A 19160-nucleotide genomic window follows, 5' to 3' on the forward strand; every position below is an offset into this window, starting at 1 on the left:
TTAGCTACGAAGACATAGTCAAGATGTCCTGCTGAAGTTCAATCCAAACATCGAAACGAGTGATTAAAATCACATTTTAAAAAAATGTGATTAAAGTGACTTTGAGCATGGTTGTTGTTGCCAGACAGACTGGTCTGAGTATTTCAGAAATGGCTGATCTGGGATTTTCCTCCACACTCATCAATAGGGTTTGAAAAAGAGAACAATATCCAGGTCAGAGGAGAATGGTCAGACTGCTTCAATCTGATAGGAAGGCTACAGCAGCAGAAGGCCACACTTGGTGGAAACTGAGGCTAAATTCACAAAACTCAATCTCTGCTGTGACGGTAGGGCTGGAATATGAAAGCATGGTTCTATCTTGTCTGATATCAATGGTTCAGGCTGCTGCAGGTGGTGCAAGTATGGTGTTAATACAACCTAAACATCATTTAAACACCACAGGCCTGTGCTGACCTGAGTATTGTTGCTGACCCTGTCCATCCCTTTATGACTACAGTGTACCCATTTTCTGATGGCTGTTTCCAGCAGGATATGTCACCATTTAACCAGAGTTAAATATTTTTGAAACCATGTGCCATGTATTCCATCAATAAATAGAAATATAATATGAAATTATTGTTTATATGAAATGCATTAGTTATTTATTTACGTGAAATTAATACATAACTTTTAAAAAGAAGGCACTAACTAACAGTGTGTCAGTTCCGCCTCCGGTCCAGCAGGTGGCGATAAAACTGAATTACACCATTTAGTCGCCGCCTGTAGATAAAAGGGTGAGGAACTCTGTGTTCCGTCATTTGAGCCTGCAGTCGAGGTGGAGGGTGTTGGTCTGCGTCTGGGTAAATATGCGTTTAATCTTTATTTTATTTAACAAATGTAACGTTGTATTTATTAATTACTTTGTGTTGAGATGTAACGTGCCGATATTTACCAGCGATGAGGCGTTTATTTCACGGATGGCGGCAGATTGTGCGGGAGTCGTTGTAAACTTGTCACGTGGTTTTCTCGTAACATCACGTCTGTAGAGTTTATTCAGAGTTAATTACACTTCAGTTAGAGTTACACCGCTGCATTGGTCATACATACAAGTGATATATAAATTAAAACCATGTGGTGGCATGAAGAGGGTCTAAAATGTGACTGAAGATGTAATAATTTTAAGTTTTATCAATAGGCATGTCAATAATAGCTCAATTGTTTTGTAATTTTTACAATTTTATTACTATTTTTTTTAACTCGCCCTTTATTTAAAACGATAAGCAACGAGCATCCAGAAATTTCCATCAGCTGAACACGTGGTGGGGGTGTTGCACAAATTATAATCACCTTTGGTATCAGATATGGTGAAACAGCATTAAGCTCAGTTATTTTAGGTATACGATTAATGAATGGGTTACTTACTAAAAATGCATGAAAAATATAATGATTTTAAAAAATTCCCCTAAGTACAAAAAGTGCAAAAGTATGGATTTAGAGCAAACCTGTATTAAAAGAAACTGTTTAAACATTAACTAGATGCAGGCTTTTTTCTTCTTCTAAGGTTTTGACTAATTTACATGATATAATAAAAAAATGTATGCCGTAATCAGATTTGAAATCAGTTACTTATTTAAGACTAATAAGAATGAAATGTAGTTTTCATAGCAAAGTTACAAATTGTCGGTGTCAGTAAAATACCCACTTGAATAAAATCAAACAAGAACTCTTTAAAAGAAAATACATGGTATGCACACACCTACTAAATTGTCATAGAAACGACTAAATCATAGAAAACATTTTATGCCTAATCTGTATTTATAAATTAAGTAAAACAAGATCGTAAAGGCTAAAGGTGTCAAGATTTTGGCCTTTTTGTAGATGCACAGATCTGTAGACAGACTGGTGTAAAAGCTAATGTGTAGTAATTGTACTGATTTAACTCTCTTGAGATCCAGTTACTCTGGTCACTGTGGCCTTGAACTATTAACTGAATGGTGTTTTCTTCTTTCAGTTTAATGTTGACGCTTCAACAAGCGTTCTTTTTGACGAGGATGACACGCACTCCAGTTTGTCTCCAGCACAGTCTAGGTAAGTTTTCCTTTGTGCTTTTTGTTATGCATATGAAGCGTCTTCCTGCGCTGTGATGATGTTTTTCCTGCCATTCGTAGTTTCCACCAGAGGTTTAAACACCAAAGATGGTTCAAATCTTCCTTGGATGTCTGAGCGTTACTAGCTGTTCCTAATTAGCAGCTACTGCTAACATGCTGGCTTTCTAATGCAGCAACTGTCTCCACAGGTTCCCATCAGCCACAGAGAATGAGCTTAACGGGGACAACACTGTGCAGAAGGTGCTCTGGTGCGTCAGGATGCGAGATGGGGTGAATTCCTCAAGAACTAAAATCTGCAGGTGAGTTTATCAGTTAAGTTACCCACTGATGCATTAACTAAAACAGTGTAAGAAAATACTTGCAGACCAGTTAAATCTGTGCCTGGTCTCTAGCCCACTCATCATGGGCATAGTGATTTTCAGCTTTTAAGGATTTCTTTGAACTACTTTTTCCAGGGTACAGACTGTACAGTGTACGTCTTTAATTTCAAGACATACAAATTGAGAACGCAAATTTTAATTTATATTTTCTCTGAAATACGGAGGAAATCTAAATCTTTTTTTCCCCTGGAAAAGTGTCTTAAATCTGTAAACCTTCAGTCGCTGTGATGATGATTTTTCCTGCCATTCGTAGTTTCCACCAGAGGTTTAAACACCAAAGATGGTTCAAGTCTTCCTTGGATGTCTGAGCGACTGAAGGAATTTTTTATTTATATATATTGTTTTAAATCAGATTGTCACTTCTTGCTCCTAACTATTCATATTTTCTGTTTCTGCCAGTCGTTGCAGAGAATGGCCTTCAGTAAAAGTCATGAAGCTGCAGCTGTGTTAGCATGCTGGGTTCAGGGAGTTCTGGACAGAGAGGAGCAGATGTGGATCAGCATCACTGCACCTGATTCTGGGTAAGTTATTAAAGGTCATTTGATCGCGGTACAGCTGCTCTGAGGAGTTTACAGTTCGCTGTGATGACGCTTTTCCTGCCATTCGTAGTTTCCACCAGAGGTTTAAACACCAAAGATGGTTCAAGTCTTCCTTGGATGTCTGAGCGAACACTTTGAAGTTTAACTCTTGTTGATGACTGAGAACCTTCACAGGCAACTCTTGTTATTGACACGTCTTCTTTCAGAACTGACTCTGCCTCAATCTCTGTTTCAGGATGTACGTCTTCAGTTATGCCCATCAGCTGTAAACCTGTTGCATCACCAAAGCTGCTCCCGGTATGTATTTGTTAATATTTTCAACTTTACCTTTTGAAATTGTTTCGCTGTGATGATGATTTTCCTGCCATTCGTAGTTTCCACCAGAGGTTTAAACACCGAAGATGGTTCAAGTCTTCCTTGGATGTCTGAGCGAACATTTAATTCCTGTTGTATCTTGTGTCTTTCTGCCTTATGTACTGACCTAAACTGGATCTCACTTTCAGGCTGAATGGATGTTTCTGTAAAGGATCAACCTGCAGACTCTCCAGCACCGGTGTTGGTGGTCAGAGTTCCTGAAGATGGTACGTATTACAAGCTGTTCTTGACTATGATGGAGATGTATGACACTGTAGTTACAAAAACAGATATTGGATCCTTTTTTTTTTTTTGGTTATAATTATCACCATTTGAACATTGACAAAATTGGGTCACATTACTTCTTTATATGTGCAAGTTTGTAAGTTTGTACTCTGCTTTAAAGTCCTGGGGTGTTGTAGATGTGTCCCCTTTAACTTTAACTGTAGCCATTTAACTCTTGAGTTTCTCCCCCCAAAAAAGTACATGTGATAGCAATCACATATAGACTTTTTTTGTTTGTTTGTTTTCCCCTTAAATGCCCGTGAAGCTACAGTCTTTATTAAAACGTGGAAGGGTAATGTTCGCTGTGATGATGATTTTTCCTGCCATTCGTAGTTTCCACCAGAGGTTTAAACACCGAAGATGGTTCAAGTCTTCCTTGGATGTCTGAGCGAACATTAGAGGATTGTAGCTCTACTTTTGAATGTCTTTGTTCTAAGAGCTAAATTGTATTCTCCCTTTCAGGGAGATAATTGCCACGGATACAAGGCTACTCTGTGGATTCTCCAGGCTGTTAAAGCTGGTATGTACGGTTACTTGTTGAAGTCTTACATCTTTGAAGAGTTTATCGCTGTGATGATGATTTTTCCTGCCATTCGTAGTTTCCACCAGAGGTTTAAACACCAAAGATGGTTCAAATCTTCCTTGGATGTCTGAGCGAACATTAGATTGCAGCTTTGCTTGTGAACTCTTCTCTTCCAGATCTAACTTTATCTCACTTTCAGGCCGGACGTCAACGTTGATGGACCTGCAATCAAACATGAGTCAGCTGTGTAGGTTTTTTTTTTGTTTGTTTGTTTGTTTTGTAGGTTGAAGTTTGAAAGATGGCTGTCATCTAATCTTAAAAATAAAATGAATCTTAAACAGAAAACAAGCTAGCAGTTTTGTGACTGTAAATGAGATGTTCTTAGATTTGAAATAACTGATTTTTGCTTTCCATACATGCTGGCAAAGTTAATTAGTTTTTTGTATTTTTACTTGTACATAACTTTTTAAAGTAATAAAGATCCAATAGGTGTGGAAAGATTTTGTTTTGGTTTTTAATCTGTCTTCTCTTGCTGAAATTGTCATTCAAATAAGGGGTTTTAGACTGTACACTGTTGCTTCTCGTTGGGCTGCATTGCTTGGGCAAATGTTTAAATATTTGATTGTAACTGGTGAAAACTATTCAACATCTAACTCAGTGACATGAAGAAGAATCCCAGAGAACGTAAATTGCATCATGTAAATTTTAACACTAGAGAATAACATTTGGAAAATGTTTTCAGACATTAAACAACTATATTAATTCACAATACTGTGAAAACCCAGTGTGTCGAGGACTATTTTGGGAATAAATCAGGCTATACATGAAATGTTGAGTTGGCAGAGAAGTTCTTCGTATTAACAAGAAGGTAAATGGGTGTACCTGATTTTCTACTTGGTAAAACAGTTACATATTTCTAAGCAACTGACTTTTACACTGTTATGCAGTACCACGTTTTTATATAATGCTAATGGGTTATTATTAATTACTATTATTAAAAGCTTGTTTTTTTTGTTTTGTTTTTTTTTATAATGACAGTTTTGCTTTACTGTATTTTTCCTGTGGGTCCTCCTTATGGCACCCCAGTTGAGGATTTGTTATGGATACAAAATTGAACACAACTCGGGGTACTTCAAGCATAAACCACCTGTGTTGAGTTTGTCTTACTCAAAGAGATGCTTTTACAACAGGGCAATAGCCCTGATCAATGCAAATAGCTGACCTGACTGGCTACCTCCCTGGACTTTTTTAGGGGTGGTGGAGGTAACAATAATAATATATAAACAATACACATACACTTATTCTATAATATACTGTGTTGTGTTGTTTGTGTTGCGTTGTGATGTGTGATATCGTGTTGTGTTATATGTAGTGCCAACGTAGGACAGTTTTCCAATTTCATTGTACTACTGTACTATGTATGACTGTGCAATGACAATAAAGAGTTATCTTATGTTACCTTGGGGAAAAACAAACATTCAATTTAACAATATATGTCCTGATACATGCAGGCAAATAATTGAAATTAGGATTGACAGAAAAATAATTCTCACAATTTAGTAACTTCACCCACTCTGGAAACTTACTCAAGCTAAACTGAATTGGAAAAGTGTTAAATAATATCTGATTTAAAAATGAAACTAAAATAGGTTTGTTCATAGCTGACAAGGAGGGGTCGCTCTGAATCGCGTTTGATTTTGGCACCCTTGGCCTTCCTTACTCGGTCAGTAGGGACCGGGCTAAGCTAGCTGCTGGTTGCCGGATAGCTTGCACCAGAAGCGCACAGAAAGCAACACGATGGCGGGTGTACATCCCCAGGTGAGTGAACTAAACTCTTCAGTCTAGCTGTTTATAAACTTTAACGACCGTTACTGTCCGTGGCAAGTGAAGAAAACAGCGGCTAACTGAGGCTAATTAGCTCCGTAGTTCAGGTGAGCTGTGAATACTGTGGCTTCGACGTGGCACAACAGAGGCATGTTTAAGGAAACGCCTTTCTTATTACAGAAACATTAGGTCTTATGTTGTTATAGTAGAGGCAGGAAACACAGTTCATCAAATAGCTTGTCTCTCAGTTTAGGAAGTTGTGTTAACCTACATTAGTGTCCAGTGAGACCCACAAAGCTCCCAGCTGCTATTTCTGTCCCTCATTCCAGGACGACCTGCTGAAAATGACACACAGAGAAAACTGGAAGTGAGTACACCCTCTTCTGTATTTTCTTTACACGTTATACCCAAAAACATATACTTTTTTTTTTTAACAAATATGAAAATAAATGCAGCTTTTGCCCCCCACAAATTCATGTTTAGTCCTGACTCTCCGGCACATGCTTCACTCCTTTCTTAATCCTCCTCTTCTTCAACTTTACAGGGTGCAACACGAGCACCTGCACATGAAGCACAGAGGACATGAGGCCATGCACGCAGAGATGGTGCTGATCCTCATCGCCACGCTCGTAGTGGCTCAGATAGTCCTGGTGCAGTGGAAGCAGAGGCACCATCGCTCCTACAATGTGAGTGCTGCCAGCTGGGAGGCTAAAGGCACTGATTTGCCTCTTTTTTATGGTAAAAACCACAAACATGTTTAACAAATCATGTTTAATATAAATAGTAAATTTTTAAAAACCTATGTAGAATTTTTCAAACAACTCTTCACCACAAGACAGGGGCACACCACAGGCTTGACACTTTAAGGGTGTGTCACTCCACCTGTTGTCCTCCTGGAGACAGCGCTTACATTTGAGTCTCCCTTTAGTGGCTTTTTGGGCAGCATCTGTGTCGGTGACAGTTTGAGCAGGAATGTGTTCAGCTCTCCTGCTGTGGGGAACACCTGTCTTGTCCATCCCACAAAGCTGACGCACACTATAGAAGCTTTGTGCGCTATGGACTGAACCTGGTTGGCACTGCATATCTCATGATGCAAGGTGAATGCATTTGTTGTCGCAATGTCCACAAAATGCAGCAACATGGTCCTGTGCCAGCAGGCAGTTTTTCTGTGAGTGAAATAATACTGAGTGAGCTGGTCAGACAGGTCAATCCTATCCATATTTTTATTATATGCCATGATTGGTGTGGGACAGGGGATTTCTCCGATAGCTAAGTGTCCATCCTTCACCTTTCTCTTCACCGTCTCCCCTGAAAATGCAGGGATGGATGGTGGAGCACACGGACACCTCCCGTGTGTCCATCCACTTCACAAAAACAAGTGGGCCTTGATCTATCTCAGATCCTCTGACATTCGCCCTGTCTTTGGGACATCCTTTTCTGTTGTAGGTACCACATGCACCAAACCTCATGCTGGTCAGGTCCAGGAACAGTCTGGGACTGGTATAAAAATTGTCTATGTAAACATGGTATCCAGTGCCAAGACAAAAAAGCCGAATGAGGTTCATCACCACATCATAGGCCAGCCCATGCTCACTTGAAGTTTGATTCTTGCCAGTGTATATGGTAAAGCTGATGGTGTAGCCACTTCTTGATTCAGCCAATATAAACATTTTCATCCCCCATTTAGTTGGTTTGTCTTTCATATATTGTGTCATCCCAGTTTTTGCGTTGGTTGCCACCTTTCATCCTTTCATCTACTGACAACTCCCTCCTTTTTGGTAATGAGCCTGGCAGGCACTGAGGGTCTCATCATTTAGAGGTCTGACTCTAAAAAGCTTGTCATGGCCTGGTGTTCCCTTCTTTGCGTCATTTTTTTAAAATCCACCTCAGGATCACTGAGGTGGATGTTCCAAAATATGGTGAAGAATCTGTCTCTCATCATCACTATGGATGGAAGAGGCACAGACAAGATATGATTCAGTCTCAAGTAGAGCAGGGCGATATCACCAAAAATATTTATCACGATATACATTTGAAAATTTGCGATAACGATATAACTGACGATATAATTGACACTAGACAAAATACTTTACAACTCCACAACTTTATTAGTGCAAAAAAAAACCCATCAATGTATTTTCACTTAAACAAGCAGCTTTTTAAGTGCATTAAAGTTATATAAAAATTTAACAGTGCAAATTCCTTGCTGACAGTTTAACCAAAAGGTATTTCCAGTGGAAATTGGTCGACATATCCTGATCATAACCATGTATAATATCCACAAAACTTAAAAAGAGGTTATACACACACAATATGGTAATATTATGTTGAAGCACAGTGCGTATCACTCCACGAGGCTCCTGCCTACGATAGCCGTAATGCTCCGACAATCCATCAAACGGTGCGGCTTCGTAGCTTAGCAAAGTCGTACTGAAACATTTGACAGATTTTTGAGCACCGTGTACGACATAAAATCGTTTCGAGGTCAGTAAACACAACCAGAATTCATACATAAGGCACAAAGGATTATAAGGGACACTGTCGACTTTCAGAAAAATCAAAGGATTGATTTTAAGTGTGCCGTATTTTCCAAACAACACGGTAATAACGACGGCCCGCTAGCATGCTCTACCAAAAATAGTGCTTTGTTGTGTATCTGACGGACGAAAGCTAAACCAGTTCCACACCACTGAAGTTGCAGCATTTTTACAAACCAATTCTGGTTCATCCGTTTCATTCAACGATCCACTTTCGCTCTTCTAATTCTGCGTCGCAGCCATGTGCGTATGTAAACAAAGGCACTGCGCATGCACGTTTTACCCATATTCTATCGCGATATTTCATTTTCTTATCATTGCCCAACATTACACCGGTATTACTGTGAACGGTATGATATGGCCCAGCCCTAGTCTCCAGTAATCTCTGAGATTGGAAGTGACACAAGTGACATGTAAATCAGGAGAGCAAAAACTGATAGAGATGTTCTGTCTCAGTGCATTTGTATTTTTTGCCTAAATTATGATTTTTGTTTATTTATTTTTTATTTATTTATTTGCAGCATTTTTGTTCGTGTTTGCACAAATTTGTATCGACTGTGTCAGTAGCAAAAAACAATAAGAAAAAGTCTGTTGGGCTATGAGGGCAAAGTGTCTCTATCTGGACTCCTGGTGTTCTGCTAAATTCTGGGGCCATGTCAGCATCCTTCTCTGACTTCCAGGACTCTGAGCTGAGGTGTGGCTCTGCTGCCTGGGCCAGTGGAGATCTGGACCTGGTGGGTGTGTCACACCTTCCCTCTCTCTGCAGACCTCCTAGCGCACTCTGGCTGTATCCCAATTCAGGGTCTGCAGCCTTAAAGGCCGCATTTTAAGGCCGATTAAGTCACCGCAACGCGACGAAGGCTGTCCCAATTCGAAGGCTGCTCGAAATGCGGCCCTCAAATGCGTCCTTCATTTCCCTGAATTTTAAGGACGTGGCGGTGTAGACTTTGTGGCCCAACATATCCCAGAATGCATAGCGCGGCGGTCAGTGTGGATAATTTGCCGAAAAAAAACGGCGGATGAGGGGCACCCGAAGAGTAAACTTTAAGTATGTACTGAATATTATGTCACTTATTTATGTGCAAATGTTTAATAACGAAGAACATTAAAACATTACTGTTGGCCACATGTCAGCAAAGTTATGTGACATTAGTGACGTTTGTACTAACTTGGTTTTAAAGCCTTTACTTTAAAATATACGCTGATCTTAATCTTACAGAGAATGATCAAAGCTCATGTAGAAACAAACAAACAAATGAACAAAAGATTTTCTCCTTTTCTGTCAAACAAAGCTGTATGAAACGTTTCCAGCTGTTAGTATTATGGTTGCTAGGCAACCTGGGCAGCGCAACAGAGGCTAGACCGTCCCATTTCACAAGCCTCGCACTTCTGGCCTTAGCGGTCTTTAAGTACGCGGCCCTTGAGGATTGTTGAGGCTGCGTACTTTAAGGCTGCAGACCCTGAATTGGGATACAGCCTATGTGTGGATGTGAGAGGCTCTTCTTCCTCCCCTCCTCTTCCCCTCTTTACCTCTTGTAGAACAAAAAGTGTATCTTCCACTTCATTGTCATACTCATCCTTCTCCGGCTCAAAGTCTGGCTCCGAAACTACTTCCAGCCTAAAAAAGGTTTCAATGCCTGATCCACATTAAGTAGCCGTCTCATTGTTGTGACACTTAAAACAACAACAAATTTTCAAAACTCACTATCAATATTACTGTCAATCACTTGCCGCCATAGCTCCCACAATCTTCCCCTCAGCCTCAGCAACCAAATGTCGTGGGTTGCCATATTTATTTATTTATTTATTTGATTGATTGATGTGGTTAATTTTTCACCAGTAAGAAAGGGGATGCTGTTTTGTGGGGTGGGGTTTCGCTTGCAACGCGAGCGCTGTCTTTAGAAAGTTTGGTGTTTATCGTCTCTTCTTGCAGTAAACGGGGAGTATGCGAATATTATTAATCATAACTTTTTCTTGGCCTATCAACACAATTTAAAAACTGGTAAGTAGTTTGAAGTTTGCACTTCCAACACAAATTGAAACTGATCTCAGGCTCTGTCTCGCTGTCATCTTAAATCGCCATTATGACGTGCCGCCGCGTCTGTTAACCCCAGAGGGTTAAATAATACATTTAAATTTTGGGGATGGGGTTAAAAATTTCTGAGAGAGCAGTCTGTGCACTAGTTTTAGTTTCAGACAGTGAGGTACAAGCTCATGTGAATCCCACCTGAACAAACGGCACTGATCTCTATCTGGAAAGGAACCATCTACAATGTACAACAGCCAAAAAAGAAAAACCAAATAAAAAAAAAAAACCCTCCCTGAGTCTGGTTCTGTCTGAGGTTACTTCCTGTTTAAAGGAAGAATTTCCTTCCTGCTGTCGCCAAAGTTCTTGCTCATAGGAGGTTCTCTGATTGTTGGGGGTTTCCCTGTGTTATTGTGGGGTCTTTACAATACAGTATAAGGTGCTCTGAGCCGACTGTTGTTGCGATGGTGCTGTATATCAAATTGATTTCTGCGTAATCATTTGAGCAGTTAAAGTATGGAGTGTTAACAGCTTTAACCATGTGCATCATGACCATACTAACAAAAGTTTAAGCATGCAGTGGAAGTTGTAAGGTTGAATATGGCCCAATAATTTTGGTAAGCACAGGTCACATGGTGAGGTTTCTGTAAAGCCAAATGTCAGATTTTCAGTTGTAGAAACGATCAAAAGTTTCTTGTCCTCTGATGATGGAAAGAAGCTAGAGGAGGCGGTTTGAGAAGAAATTTGGCCACGTCCTGAACGTTTCTGCTGTACCTTTTCCTGTGTGAAACCTATTATAAAGTTGGCATCAGCTGTGGTTAGAAGCTGCAAGGTTTTATGCACAGGATGTTTGTCTTTATTGGCCTGGTGCCATTGTTATTCGTGTAAGTACAAAGTAATGCTGAATAGGTTTAAAATAAAACTATTTTTTTATATTTTAATATTGAAGACTAAGTTTTCTCAGGCTCCTGAGAAAACTTACAGAAGTTCTTTTTGCCTGTTTTATGGCCTGAACTACATTACTGATGTTATTTTCTCACAAAGGAAATCCTTTAGAGGAAACAAGTCACCTTACACTTGTTTACAAGCATTTATTGTGTCATTGTCAGTGTCATTCTGCACATGTAAGCTTAACTGCAGCTGTTAGCATATACTCACTCCTGCTAGCAGTGATGTACAACAATGCTGTTTCCCCATCTGCAGGTGAAAATCCTGAAGGATAATGTCCAGTTAAGCTTAGTTCAATTATGCAGCAGAACAAATCCACAAGTGACTGATTCAAAAACACCAAATTGAAGATTTTGGGGTGGCTCAGTGAAAGTCTGGACATGATGCTTTGGCCTCACCTTAAACAGGTCATGCTCAAAACCCCACCATTATGGCTGATTTAAAACAATTCTGCAAAGATGAGTGGGCCAAAATTCCTCCATGGTGCTCATTGTTAGTTAGTTGTTTGCAGTTTTTTTTTCTTCCCACAAGGGTCGCACAACCAGTTATGTGGATTAGGGGCAATTAGTTTTGGAAACTTAATTAAAATAATTCATGTTGTATTTACTCTGCTTCAGGCAATTATCCTTGGGAAAGATGGTGACTCCAAACTGCTGTTAATGTGTGTGAATGTTAGTGAAAAAGCAGCTAAAGTTTAGTTTGTGTGACTGGGTGAATGAAGGATGTTGTATAAAGTACTTGGACCTCTGGGAGAGAAGAAACGTGCTATTTTCGTTTACCATTCGCACCACTGTATGTAGCAGGCTTAGTCTGATACTGAATACGGACTGTCTCTGTCCTCAACAGCTGGTGACTCTGGTCCAGATGTGGGTGGTTCCTCTTTACTTCACCATCAAACTGTACTGGTGGCGTTTTCTGTCGATGTGGGGGATGTTCTCCGTCATCACTAGCTACGTCATCTTCAGAGCCACCCGCAAGCCGCTGTCCTGCAGGACGCCGAGGTAAGGGGAACAGTGGAGACAAACTAAAGAGTTTATTTTACTGAAATAAAGGAAAGACCGAAGATTTCACAATGGATCTGGGGTATGGCAACTTGCATACAATTACACCGTATTTTATCGTTTGGCTAATTATTATACAGATTAGAAATAGAGACCCATTACAGTTGTAGACATCTGGGTCATTATGTTTATAAATAATATAGAACTCAAGCTTTAAAATTAAGTATTTTCTGTTTATACACTTGTGAGCCCTTTTTGGCCTTGTTAATACTTTATAATAAGATGAAAAACAGAAAACCAACAGAAAACTACAAAACAAAGGCAAATAAAAAGATATACACACATAAAATTTAACAAAGCAAAACCAATTAGCTCCTAATTTTAAAACCCTTTTATTTAAAGCAGATGTGTCCAGTGACACATGACAGTGTGTCATGGTGAATGATGACTAACAGGACAACTATTGTCTTTGTCTCTTTGAATTTCCAGGATGGTCTACAAGTGGTTTCTGCTCATCTACAAGCTGAGTTATGCAGTCGGGGTTCTGGGCTACATGGCCATCATGTTCACCATGTTCGGCTTCAACGTCTTCTTCAGGTGAGTCAGTGCTGACAGCTCAGCTCTTAATGAGCTTGTTTAATCACACAGAGTTCATTCAAAGCTAATTTGGGCTGTTCCCTTATTCACAAGCAGTTACCACAGCAGGTAGATCTGCGTAGTTCTGGCAGATTTTTTTCACCTGATATAAGGGAGTTTTTCATTCCCACTGTCTCCAACGCTTGCTAATAGGGTGTCATATAATTGCTGGCTTTTTTCTGGTTTTTGTATTCTTGTAGGATCTTTACTTTACTATATTAAGTGCCTTGAGGCAACTGTTGTGTGTAATTTGGGGCTATAGAAATAAAATTGAATTGAGAGCCTTTCCTGACAAAACCATGTTACACAATGGAGCCACTGTTCATACAATAGTGGCTGTTAAACACTGAAAGTATTAAAACAAAAAGCATTCAGAAATCCAAATGTAGAGACACAGTCTGCTTCACACACTGTCAGAAACTCAAGTTATTGGAGTTGTGTACTTTGTAAATACATTTTATTTTTGAGCTTTCTGTTTTCACTGAGTTTCACTTCATTAAGTTTCACTTCACTAAGTTTCATTTCACTAAGTTTCACTTCATTAAGTTTCACTTCATTAAGTTTCTCTTGCACTGAGTTTCATTTCCAGAACGGGCTAAACATGCAGAAAGCTACCAGTGCCACTCAAGTGTAGCAGTGAACTGTAGAGGGTGCTAAAGTGTTGACTTCTGGTTGAGTTTCCCTGAGTTATGTTTTATTTGAGATTTCAATTGCCTGGAAGAGTTTAAGATAGTGGGACAAAACACAAATAAACCTGTTTCAATGGAAGTATTGAAAAGTTTTATTTCAGAGTCACTCCATGAAAAATCAGTTCTGAACCAGTATATGAGGACGATACAGTGGATATAAATGTCCCTTCATGTCCCCATACATTTATCACAAGTTGAACAGGCAGGTAAACAAATCATGAAGAGAGCATCCATTGATCCTGATACAAACTAGATTTTGCAGTTGATGTGCTCGTGGTTTTTAACAGACCTCAGACATACTTTCAGTCCAGATGTGGGTATCCCCTTGCTTAAGATATCCAGCAGGCCAAAGGATACAGGAAACATAACATAATTAAAAGCAACAAAATGCTAATCCACCTCTTGTCTAGGTTAACTGGCTTAGAAAATATTCATGCTGTGAAGGTAAATGTTTGCATGTTTTAAACAGATTAAAGTTTAATAAATCAGGTGACTGAGGGGTCAAGAGTTGAAGATATGGTTAATTTGATTAAACTGTGGTCTTAACATCTTAAATATGATTTTGGCTGAGTGAGCTGTCAAACAGTTGACCTTTCACCTTTTACATGTCCAGGACAGAATACCTTCAGATACAGTGTAACGCCTCTTTAGTGGCTTTTTGGATACTAAGTGATAGTTATATAACTCCATTTAAATGTCTCTCAGTTCCATTGAGCACAGTTAAATTAGCTGTCCTGACATGAGTACAGCTAAATAACTGAGTTATTCCTTTTTCTCTTTGTACAGGATCAAAGCAGAGGACTCGATGGATGTCGGCGTGATTATGCTGTTTTATGGACTTTACTACGGCGTCATGGGCAGAGACTTTGCTGAAATCTGCTCGGACTGCATGGCTTCTACAATCGGGGTAAAACTTTTTTTGCCCTCCTAGTTTAACATGGCAGCCTTGAGGTAGTTTGTGAATAAATAAAGCTAACAGTGTTTTAAAGTACAATTAAATTAAGCTTAAGTGTTTGCAAACAGTATAAATAGTCTTAGAGTCTGTCATCATTTTTGAAGTTTAACACAAACACAATCAAAAAACAGTTTTGAAAGAAAATGGCTACAGAAACTTGACTGTTTTTTGTGTATATAAATCAATAAAAGTAAAACGCAAAACAATAACAACATTTATGTGTATGCCTGCTGATGTTGCACCTGTGTGTTTTCAGTACTACAACAAGGGTGGCATGCCCAGCAGGAGCCTAACCAATGATATCTGTGCGGTCTGTGGTCAGAGGATCCTGGTGAACGTGGAGGAGGAAGGATTTATAGAAGACACCTACCAGCTCTCCTGTGGACACTTGTATCCTAAAGCCCTGTTGTTTCCTACAGGTCCAAAGGCTTTTTATAATTTCAATTAATATTGTGTTTTAAGTTAGTGATGTTGATGTAATATGGTTACATTTTGGCTATAGTCATGTTGCGGCTCTGGAGGTGACCAGGATTGTGGTCAAACAGTCAGCTTTTCATAGGAAGGTTCCTAACTGAGTGGAGAGATCTTGACGTATGTCTGCATAGATCCGCAGGTCCAGTGCTTCAGGTCTGGTTAAGTGCTTAAATTGATGGCAGCTCGACTTCTTTTAAGGTTCTTGAAGACATTTCACCTCTAATCTGAAAGGCTTCTTCGGTTCCAACAGTTATTTAACCATCCGTGGAGGTGTTCCTGAGAGACCCTAACCTGCCCCATTCACATGTGAATTGTTAGGTCACATGGGGCAAAGGTAGGATTGAGTCCTCCATCATCGTCTCATCATCTTTTTGAACTGAAGAATATTAGAGGTGGAGTGTTACGCTAACTTTCATGCTTGCTAGCTTCAAGGACAAATTTATTGGATGGCCTCTTAACCGCACAGTAAGTGATATTATTTGATATACGATTACATTAAAATGCTTCAAACGTGAAAAAACACACTCGAGGTCTGTTCAGTGACTTTAGTTAGCCAAGCTTAGCAGAGAAGTAGCAGCTACAGCTGCCTATGTCAGGGAGCCGCCTGTAAATCAAAATGGCTTTAGTTACCCAGATGGAGTTTATATGATGATGATGATTTATTTCAGTAAACAGGTTGCTCTTTCGGCCTTAACTCGATCCTCAACCAATAGGTTCCACGAGTTCTGCATCCGTGGCTGGTGCATTGTGGGTAAAAAGCAGACGTGTCCTTACTGCAATGAGAAGGTTGACTTGAAGAGGATGATGAACAACCCGTATCCTTTTGCGCTCCATTAAGGGCTGACAATTGAAGTATTGCTCGGGGTTTTTTGTTATATGTTGTTGTTGTTGTTTTTCTTTAGAAAGAGAATTAATGAACAAAAACGTAGAGACTTCTTAAGATCTTCATAGAAAGTGATTTCTAAGTGATCTCAAAATAACTGAAAAAGCATAAAGTATTAACATTGCCCTTGTAACATTCAACATAATGTGCTTTTACCTGTTTGATTTCACTGTTCTTTATCAGTACAGTGCACCCCTGACATTTGTCTAGAAAACATGATTTTTGTCCTTAATTCCTCAATTTCCAGCTGGGAGAAGACGCATGTCCTTTACGGGCAGCTTCTCGACTGGCTCAGATATTTGGTTGCTTGGCAACCCATCATCATTGGTATCGTTCACGGCATTAATTTCTCCCTGGGCCTCGAGTAAAGCCCAGAGGAACACCGCCGTAAGTACGGCTGGAGTTGAGTTACACTCAGGACACGTGTGATAGCAAACTGTCACAGTAGGCGCTACAAGGAACCGAATGCAGCTGCTTTCAAAGTCTTTTGTTTCGTGTTCTCGGACTAAACTCTCGCATGGTTTACTGCAGAGTAAACGGAAAGCGTCAGAGTCTCAACACGACCTCAAACTTGCTGCCAACCCAAACAGAGTGATTGGAGCACAGAGCCAGTATTTTGACAGATCAATCTAGTTTGGTCTGGAAGTTTTGCTGTCATGTATGCTGTTTCTGTTGAGCTGAAAGATGCTTTACTTTGTTCTGTCTTACAGATTTTTGTGTTTAATTTTCACACTCCCCTTTTTTTGTTTCTTCTTTTTTTTTTTTTAATAAAACATTTATCTTTCTCATTAGACTTTATCTGTATTGGATTGTTGCAGCTCTTTGCACATTGCTTATAATAAGGACAGCTCTGGGTAACACTTGGACACATTGATTAATTGTAACATGACAGTATTTGACTGTGCCAATGCAAATTACTGAACTACGCTGTGTACTATGTGTAATGTTGATTCTTTTTGTTATGCTGAACTGTGGTAGAAATGAAAGAATACGTCTCCCACAGCATTGATAAAACACAAAGGTCCGGTGTGACTCTCGGTAGCAATTTGTTGCACAGTTTTCATAGAATTCATAAGATGTTGTAATTTATCCTGCCATGTTAATGAAAGTGAAAATAAATCTGCTCTTATGCACTAACTCTCTGGCATATTTGATCATGTGAATGCCATTCCAAGTTTAAACAGGTCTTAACAGCTGTTAGACTTGTAATAACTGAATCATGATGAGTACATGTTTATCAAAGTCACAGTTCAGGTTTGATGAAAAATAGTTTTCCCTTAACTGTGCAGCCACAGCCGGATCACTCTGAAATCTCAGCCTGGATTTATGACATGGTCTTCTGGTTGTTTCATGCCTCTATATTCACAAAGTGCACACTTAAATGTTGGGATTTCTATGATGCTTTCACCTAATGTTACTCTTGTTGTGATAAAAATCACCTCAGAGCTTATTGTGTCCTCCAGGTTCTCTTCTAGTGAGGCCCATTATAAACGGTTTCCAAATTTCAGCTGAAAATCTGAAGAATAGGATCTCTTTCCTGCAACTGTGTCCATATAAATATCTCCAGGACCATGAAAAATTAGTATGTGGTCTAGCTATATAATACGAATTGCACTGGCACATTCAAAATATCCTAATTTTTTTTTCTAGATAAACTTTGCCACACAAACTACTTTATATTGTATATTTGTTTACTTGGAGCGGTGATACTGTTTCCATCAACCACCAGTTCACCTGTAAAACCAACTGAAAAGTTGTTTTCTTGGATTCAGGATTTTCATATTAAAGAAAGATTTTGGTTATTGAAAGAAAACCTTTTTTTTCTGTTGTCATGGAAAGGAGTAAGTTAATGCTGGTGGTAGGGCTTAGAGGTTTGAGTGTTTCACTTGCATTTAATAGTCTTTGGTTTGGCCTGTAAACTGAGTTTAGGAACGCACGTGAATAAAAACTATTACTAGATTCAGCACATGGCACCTCGACAGCCCTCAGTTGGATAATGTTCACAGATTGGGTTTCAAATCAGTTTTTAATAAGTAAACATTATCATAAACATTAAAGTAAATTTCCCTACTATTTACTATAAAGTGTTACCCAGTCCAGTCTAAATTGTTGTTGTACACATTACACCGTTTACATTTAATGTACTCTTTTGTTTTTGAAAATAATTTGAGTGTCTGTTGTTGTAATTTATATGAAGCTGAAGTTGGTAAGTAGTTAATTTAATGTAGCAGTAGGTGTCAACTTGTTACATGTGTGTTTATGAATGAATAGACTTATGCAGCAAAACCTCCATGGACGAGCAGAACAGGGTCATTTAAATGCCCAGTTCCAGTCTGACACATAACCACAGTCACTCCATTCGTTTGGAGGTTAATTCAGAACATTAATGCTTACTGAACAGGAACACAGTTACAAATTTGAGTTATTTAAGAATAACCAGTCGATTCCACATGTAATCACAATGTAGAAACAAAGATATTACCATTGGTTTATATTTGCATAAAGACATAGATTCTTCTTTTATTCAGCACAAATGTATATAAATACAGGTGCCAGTGCCAGTGAATATAAAGCCTGATGAGATGTTAGGTGCATTAAACTCCAGAACTAAAATGAATCAAGTGACCAAGTGCCAAACACTATAGTTTCTTTAATGGTTCTACAAACAAGTCAGTCCTCATAGTCTGCCTGCCCACAGATGCTAATCTACAGTGGTCCTGAGAGGTCAAACACACTGCAATTTCAGTTGAGTTGCATTGTGTTTTATTCAACTGAAGTGTTTTGGGGGAGATTATAATGTGATGGAACAGCTGTGGAAGGGACAGGCTAGCAGTAAATAGCTAATGGTGAATATTTATCTACAGTATTATATGAATATCATTAAACAGCACATTACCAGCATCATTTTATTCCTCACAACACTGATGAACCCTTTGCTTCTTGCATCTCTTAGTGCAGTTCTTTGCATACTTTGGTTTCTGGCGCTCCCACAGCTGTTTTGTCACCTTAATGTCTCCCC

The 19160-nt window shown here is 39.2% G+C and overlaps 1 protein-coding gene, 1 long non-coding RNA gene and 6 other non-coding genes across 9 annotated transcripts; all 8 read left to right on the forward strand.

Annotated features, from left to right (window-relative positions):
- Positions 1-845: 845 nt before the first annotated feature.
- LOC146523092 (uncharacterized) lies at positions 846-3503 on the forward strand. Its single transcript, XR_014873266.1, has 4 exons — positions 846-2067; positions 2276-2386; positions 2867-2988; positions 3242-3503. It is a non-coding gene; the product is annotated as an uncharacterized LOC146523092 (long non-coding RNA).
- On the forward strand, positions 2115-2206 carry LOC146523093 (small nucleolar RNA SNORD14). Its single transcript, XR_014873472.1, has one exon. It is a non-coding gene; the product is annotated as a small nucleolar RNA SNORD14 (small nucleolar RNA).
- Positions 2687-2779, forward strand: LOC146523094 (small nucleolar RNA SNORD14). Its single transcript, XR_014873526.1, has one exon. It is a non-coding gene; the product is annotated as a small nucleolar RNA SNORD14 (small nucleolar RNA).
- LOC146523095 (small nucleolar RNA SNORD14) lies at positions 3044-3135 on the forward strand. Its single transcript, XR_014873483.1, has one exon. It is a non-coding gene; the product is annotated as a small nucleolar RNA SNORD14 (small nucleolar RNA).
- Positions 3348-3439, forward strand: LOC146523096 (small nucleolar RNA SNORD14). The gene has a single exon (XR_014873537.1). It is a non-coding gene; the product is annotated as a small nucleolar RNA SNORD14 (small nucleolar RNA).
- Positions 3504-3944: 441 nt separating the features above from the next.
- Positions 3945-4037, forward strand: LOC146523097 (small nucleolar RNA SNORD14). Its single transcript, XR_014873515.1, has one exon. It is a non-coding gene; the product is annotated as a small nucleolar RNA SNORD14 (small nucleolar RNA).
- A 173-nt stretch (positions 4038-4210) lies between these two features.
- Positions 4211-4303, forward strand: LOC146523098 (small nucleolar RNA SNORD14). Its single transcript, XR_014873492.1, has one exon. It is a non-coding gene; the product is annotated as a small nucleolar RNA SNORD14 (small nucleolar RNA).
- Positions 4304-5651: 1348 nt separating this feature from the next.
- On the forward strand, positions 5652-17778 carry LOC146523099 (RING finger protein 175-like). 2 transcript variants are annotated; one of them, XM_085154679.1, is made up of 9 exons: positions 5660-5986; positions 6322-6359; positions 6537-6678; positions 12350-12504; positions 12994-13101; positions 14616-14736; positions 15041-15174; positions 15972-16073; positions 16389-17778. In XM_085154679.1, exons 1-9 carry the CDS (start codon positions 5966-5968, stop codon positions 16507-16509), a joined length of 942 nt encoding a protein of 313 aa, XP_085010805.1. In that variant the 5' UTR covers positions 5660-5965; the 3' UTR covers positions 16510-17778. The 2 variants fall into 2 exon arrangements, with proteins under 2 accessions (XP_085010806.1, XP_085010805.1); XM_085154680.1 differs by lacking the exon at positions 15972-16073 and having other exon boundaries at positions 5652-5986.
- The last annotated feature ends 1382 nt before the right edge of the window (positions 17779-19160 follow it).

The sequence above is a fragment of the Neolamprologus multifasciatus genome, chromosome 3 (assembly GCF_963576455.1).
Source record: "Neolamprologus multifasciatus chromosome 3, fNeoMul1.2, whole genome shotgun sequence".
Lineage (NCBI taxonomy): Eukaryota > Metazoa > Chordata > Actinopteri > Cichliformes > Cichlidae > Neolamprologus > Neolamprologus multifasciatus.

Bases quoted from the DNA above. Each gene is read 5' to 3' on its own strand.
- LOC146523099 (XM_085154679.1), top strand. From the start codon at position 5,966: ATGGCGGGTGTACATCCCCAG. The intron at 5,987-6,321 runs GTGAGTGAACTA...CCCTCATTCCAG, and splicing joins TGGCGGGTGTACATCCCCAG to GACGACCTGCTGAAAATGAC. The intron at 6,679-12,349 runs GTGAGTGCTGCC...TGTCCTCAACAG, and splicing joins GGCACCATCGCTCCTACAAT to CTGGTGACTCTGGTCCAGAT.